The sequence below is a fragment of the Petaurus breviceps genome, unplaced genomic scaffold, assembly GCF_028583685.1.
Source record: "Petaurus breviceps papuanus isolate PSGF00001 unplaced genomic scaffold, PetGlider_PUasm1.0 37, whole genome shotgun sequence".
In the NCBI taxonomy this organism is placed as follows: Eukaryota; Metazoa; Chordata; class Mammalia; order Diprotodontia; family Petauridae; genus Petaurus; species Petaurus breviceps.
In genome coordinates this window covers 13,070,895-13,077,332 of record NW_027186296.1, presented here as the reverse complement: position 1 = coordinate 13,077,332, position 6,438 = coordinate 13,070,895, and the positions used below count along the sequence as shown (strand labels likewise).

Genomic DNA, 6,438 nt, shown 5'->3' with positions numbered 1-6,438 from the left:
CAGAAACAGTGGACTCCTAGGACCTGAACTGAAAACCTGGATCCCCTACTTTCTATGAACTGTGTAACATGGAGCAAAGCACTTAACCTCTCTGTATCTCAGTTTCCTTATATGAAAGCATGAGGGATAATGGTAGTGTTACTTATTTTGGATTGTTACCATGTCCAAATGAGATAATATATGAGACATCCTTTGTGGGTATGTTGTAAAACACACACATACATATATATTTGTGTATGTAAGTTATTACTCTATTCAATATTTTTGTTGATGATATGAACAATCAAATTGAATATAAGCTCACCAACCTTTCAAGTTCTATTAAAGAATGACAAGACTAGCATGTCCAAGTGGCCACCATGCCACATGTTTATCCGCACACAGGCTCAGCACACCCTCGAGGTGACTGGGCGGGAGACCGTTGCCCAGATCAAGGCCCATGTGGCGTCCCTGGAGGGCATCGCCCCTAAGGACCAGGTCCTGCTTCTAGGAGGCTCCACCCTGGAGGATGAAGTCATCTTGGGGCAGTGCGGGGTGGAGCCCCTGTCCACCCCGGAAGTGGCTGGCCAGATGCCAGGAGGTAAAGGCCATGGTTCTCTGGCCCGAGCTGGAAAAGTGAGAGGTCAGACTCTCAAGGTAGCCAAGCAGGAGAAAAAGAAGAAGAAGACTGGGCGTGCTAAAAGGAGGATGCAGTGCAACCGACGCTTTGTCAACGTAGTGCCCACCTTTGGCAAGAAGAAGGGCCCCAATGCCAACTCCTATTCCCCTGGTACTTTGTCCCCAATAAAGCCACTACACATCTAAAAAAAACTAAAGAATGATTTATAATATTCTAGAGCTATCATTTCATTGCTGTTGAGAACGATAAACTTCCTCTACTAACTCAAATAGACAATTTGGGAGGGCTTGGGGAGTTTGGGGGGTTTTCTGGATCAACTGCATATAATTATTTGTATATACAACTGTATATGATTACTTAATAATAATTATTATTCTTTTAACATGACAATAGCTAGTATTCATATAGTGCTTTGAGGTTTGCAAAACATTTTACATATGTTATCTCATTGGTCCTTACAACAACCCTGTGCAGTAAATGCCGTTATTGTCCCAATTTTATAGATGAAGAAGCTGAGTGTTTTGCTCAGGGCCATACTACTAGTAAGTGTCTGAGGCTAGATTTGAACTAGAATTCCCAACTCCAAATCTAGCATTCTATCTACTCTGCCATCTAGCTGCCATAGCTCCATGTATCATGCCATGCTGCTTCTGTTAACATGCTAAAAAAAAAATTGGAATAAAATCTATTCCCCCAGTGAGAAATGAGATTGAAGGAAGTTTAATCCTATTAAACAAACAAACAAAAAAGTGAGATTCTGTAAGGTTCTATCAGGCTAAGAAGTGAAGCTGAGGTCCTCATAGGACTCATGAATATGTGACCTCAACCAAGCCCCCTAAGCTTTCCCTGCCATGGTGTCCTCATCTGTAAAATGCAGATAATCATATTTGACTGACTTACCTGACAGAATGGGTTATAAAGGTGAAATGAGGTGATATATGTAGAGGCAGACTGATAAAAGGGAAAGAACAGTGGCTTGACAGTCAGCTATCTGCTTCTGAGTTCTGGATCAACTCTTCATAAGCTGTGTATCTTGAGTAAATCACATTATCTCTCTGGGCCTCAGTTTCCTCAACTGTAAAATGAAGAAGCTGAGATAAACAATCTCTAAAATATTTTCTAGTCCTTCCATACTGTGGGAGAATCTGACACAAGCGTTGCTGCTCAGGGAAGAAGATAAGGCAGCTAATGTTATTGAGGGAAAAAAGTGGAAAGTCATAGGAGAAGTGATAATAATATAAAATAATAGCTACCATTTATAGAACACTTTAAGATTTGCAAAGCACTTTACATTTGCTCATTTATTTGGTCTTCACAGAGCCTTCTGAAGTAGACACTGTTATTATCCTCATTTTTCAGATGAGTCAAATAGCAGTTAATTAGTCACGCTTTTTCCCCAGGGTCATGCAGTTAGTGTCTGAGGCAGGATTTGAACTCAAGTCTTCCTGACTCCAATTCCAGTACTCTGTCCTTTGTACCATGTAGCAGGAACAAATGAAGAATGGATTTCAGAAGAAAGAATGAAAAAAAAACAGTAAAACAATAGTGAATTGTCAAATGGGAGTAATTTGAAGGATTATAATTCAGAGGTAGAGTACCTGCAGCCTTGTGATCACATATGGCCCTCTAGGTCCTCAAGTGTGGCCCTTTCACAGAATCCAATTTCCATCAAGGGTGCACTTGAGGACCTAGAAGGCCACATATGGCCTCAAGGTCACAGATTCCCCACCCCTGGAATTTTATGAAGAGTAATGGCATACCTTCATTCTGCTATGCAGAATCAAGAGTTGTAGTTTTCCTATACAATTCCTGAGGAATTTCAGTAATTAATACCCAGAGAGTGTCTTTCAGGAGAAGGGCTGCAGAAGGAGATTGGAGAGTTACTGAGACATGGTACAGGGGAACTTTAAAGGAAGAGAGGGGGGAAAGAGGAAAAATAAACAGATGCTAATAGAGTTTCCACCCTCCCTGGTTTAAAGGACACATAAAAGGAGGAAAAGGAAGGGAGAAATAAAAGATGACCCACACAACTAAGCTGAGAGAAGAGGGCAGACAGAGACAGAGGATCCTTTCAAAGGAAGATTTCTCAAAGGGATATGCCACATGGGAAAGACAAGTTGCTGACATAGAACTCTGCAATAGCGACCCTCATAAATTCAGTAGAAATGAACTCAAAGGACATCTTTTCAGTGACTCAAACACCTGGCAACAAAGACTCTGATGTCATCTTCAGATATCCAAACAAATGTAACCTATTTGGTGAGGGAGCAGAAATGGGAACGGGAACATCAGGGGAAAAAAAAACCTTCAGAACAGTTAGAGAACATTTTTCTTATGCTATTGAATTGACCAAAACTAAATACCCTTTTAATTTACTACAGAATGAAATTATTACAAAGGATGGTGTTTTTAAATTGAATGAAAAATTTGCAGACAGACTAACTAGTGAAGGCCATGAACAAGTTCTGGATAGGGACAGGATCTAACCACATCACTCAATAAACTGCAATAGCTCCCTATTAACCCTAGAAGCAAACAATAAATACAGTCATATATTTATGTGTTGTCTACCCTAATGGAATGTGAGCTCTTAGAGGGCATAAATTATTTAACTTTTGTCTTTGTATCCCTGGTGCCTAACATAGTAAGTGCTTAGTAAATAATTGTGGATTGATTGATTGACATGAGTTATTTTTCAAATTGTTTTTTATCTATATAGATCTATTTGTTTATTTTTGAGTCTAGGTCTCTCTATCTCTCTGAAGCTGGAAGTACATCAGCTACTATAGGGGCCCAATTCCACTGTTGATCAGTAGTAACCTAATACTTGGATTCCAACATGGATCAGTTTGTCCCCACATTAAGCAATCTATTCCCAGGGGTCTCACTACATTGGCACCAAACTCAATATAGTGTAATGGCAATGGGAATTTGAAGATCTTCCCTGCCCCTTAATAGTCCTAAGGGAATTTGAAGATCTTCCCTGCCTCCTAATAGGCCAAATGAAATCACATGGAGTTTGCTGAAGGGTAGAACAGAGCTCATGGAAAGCTGGGAGTCAGAGCAGTTAGAGCTGGAGGGAGGAAAGGACATAGCCAAGGAGACAGCTAGACTTATGAGTGTTTTGGGGAAAACTAAAGGATGGTGTGGCTCCCTGCTGTGCTATGGTGTATTAACTTCTTTGTTACTATGATGGATTTGACTTTCTGGTGTTGGGATTTGGTGTTCTGGTGTCTGAATAAATGTTTTGCTTCTGTCTTATATATGGAAAGTCTGTTATATTTTGTGATTGAGAACTATGCCGGCATATTCACAGTTGCCATTGACACTGTGAATATTGGGTTGATGCTACATATAGACACTCAATCATCTTTAGCCCTACTGTAGTTCAGAACTCCTGAGTTTAAGCAATCCACCAGTCTCAATCTCCCCAATAGCAGGGATCAGAGGAATTGGCCTCCACTCCCAGAAAGGAGAGCTGCAAGTGAAAGGTTGAATTGGGATAGCAGAAAGAAAGGTTAATCACCTTTTAGGTATATTTTTGGTGCAAAGAAGATCTTTATTCTAAGATTTAGGCATGGATCAATTACAATTGGAATTCATGATTGTGATCTACAGTGTTCCATACCAAAAGCATAAATAGGGAAAAAACATTTCCATATTTTGTAAAGTTTAAAGGTGGGATTCAGAGTCAGAGATGTGAGTTTGAACTGCATAATTATGTGACTTTGGGAAACTCGTCTCACTAAACTGGATGCCCATTTTCCACATCTGTAAAATGAGAGGATTGGACTAAATTATTTTTTTTAATGTCCCTTCCAGTTCTAAGTCCATTGGCTCCCATGATCCCCAATCTTAATATGAAAAGGCACATATATATGAACTGTCCCAAAGAAAGGCTTTTACAATAAAAAAGGAAGCAGCTTTCATCTGAACAAGAGCTCTGAAAAAAAAGGATAATGAAAACAGGAGTGATAGCCTGTGAAAAACTAGGCTTGCAGGAATAAGTAAGGACCTGGAAAAGAAAGACATTTTAGCTGATGTAAGGGGAAAGAGGAGAAATACTGAATATAAATTTTTATACTGTGACCCAACAGTAATAGTAATTAACACAGATAAGACTTTAAAAGATACAGATTTAAATGGAAATTTAATAATGATATGCTGAATAATGGGTGATTCAAAAAACAAATTGTTGAAATAGTTAATAACTATGGAAGGAGTGAGGCAGACTCAGGGCCATCTACCCCACCTAACCCCTCTCTGAGGGTGGGAGGGAGGCCCCAACTGCTCTATCTGTGGGAAGGTAGGGGATCGTCCCCTCGAGGGATGGGAAGGACTTGAGTGAGGGGAAGTTTGGCATCTCTGGCCTTGTCTCAGCCTTCTGGGCAGTATTGTACATGCAGAGTCCCACAAGAGATTTTGGAGGGGCAGAAGGGAGATGGGGGGTGGGAACCAAGGCACTGGGGACCTAGAGACCCCAAGGGAGCAGTAAATGGTTAAGGCACTGAAAAAAAAGATTGAATCTCAAAAGGAAAAGGATGCCTTTCCAATAGCAGAGCAAAAAATTAACTTATGCGGTCCTCTTCTATCTCTGAGATTCTATAAAGTTACAGAATCTTGTTAAGCCTCATCATATTTTAGGCAAAATCTTCAATAATGATACTGCTCTCAAAGAATATAAAATTGGTGAAAAGAACCATGTGTTGGTGTTGGTGACAAAACCCAAAACCACAGCTACTTCAACACAATCACCAGTTACAACTCACCAATCAAATCCTGCTACCACTGCTGCAGTTAGTCCGTCTACAAGAGCATCTGTAGCTCCAGCCCCAACTCCTTCTCCTGCCTTGGCTCCCACCCCTACGCCTACATCTGTCATTCCACCAACAGCTGCAGCAGCTCGTAAACCTATACCAACTAGTGCTCCTAAGGAAGAGAAACCAGCAGACAAGTCAACAGAAGCTCCTGTTGGCATTAGCCCAACATCATCTAGCAGTACCCTGTGTGACTCCTCTCAGTCAAACCTTTTTGAAGATGCAACAAGGGTGCTTGTGACAGGCCAATCCTATGAAAATATGGTGACATGTCAATGGGCTATGAGGAAGAGCTAGTAATTACAGTACTGAGAGCCAGTTGCAACAACCCTGATAGAGCAGTATAATATCCTTTAATGGGTATCCCAGGAAATAGAGAAAGTCAGGCTATGGATCCCCCCACACACACTTCACGCCCCACCAGGCTGCTAGAACAGGAGCTGCTCAGTCAGTCTTCACCAGTGGCAGCAGCTGCAGCTGCATCCACAGCAACTACTACTACTACTACTACTACTACTACTACTACTATTACTACTACTACTACTACTACTACTACTACTACTACTACTACTACTACTACTACTACTACTACTACTACTTCTGGAGAACACAGCCACTTGAATTTTTATGGATCCAACCTCAGTTCCAGCAGATGAGATGAGACAAATTCTGCCAGTCTTGTTACAGCAAATAGAATGAGGAAATCCACAGTTACTGCAACAAATCAACCAACATCAAGAACATTTTATTCAAATCCTAAATGAACTAGTTCAAGAATCTGGTGGACAAGAAGGAGGGGGGAGTGGCAGTGGAAGAACAGCCGATGCTGGAAGTGGTCACATGAACTACATTTAAGTAACACTTCGGGAAAAAGAAGCTAGAGAAAGGCTAACAACATTAGGATTCCCTGAAGGATTTGTGGTACAGGCTTGTTTTGCTTGTGAGAAGAATGAAAATTTGGCTGCCAATTTTATTCTATAGCAGAATGCTGATGAAGATTGA

The 6,438-nt window shown here is 40.8% G+C and overlaps 1 protein-coding gene and 1 pseudogene across 1 annotated transcript; both read left to right on the top strand.

The window, feature by feature from the left end:
* The first annotated feature begins 342 nt into the window (after window positions 1–342).
* Window positions 343–818, top strand: LOC138168776 (ubiquitin-like FUBI-ribosomal protein eS30 fusion protein). Its single transcript, XM_069097622.1, has one exon. The coding sequence runs from the start codon at window positions 343–345 to the stop codon at window positions 802–804; it is 462 nt and encodes a 153-aa protein (XP_068953723.1). The 3' UTR covers window positions 805–818.
* A 4,296-nt stretch (window positions 819–5,114) lies between these two features.
* Window positions 5,115–6,438, top strand: LOC138168482 (UV excision repair protein RAD23 homolog B-like; annotated as a pseudogene).

Excerpts from the sequence above, each read along its gene's own strand:
- LOC138168776 (XM_069097622.1), top strand. The coding sequence starts at position 343 with ATGTCCAAGTGGCCACCATGCCACATGTTTATCCGCACACAGGCTCAG.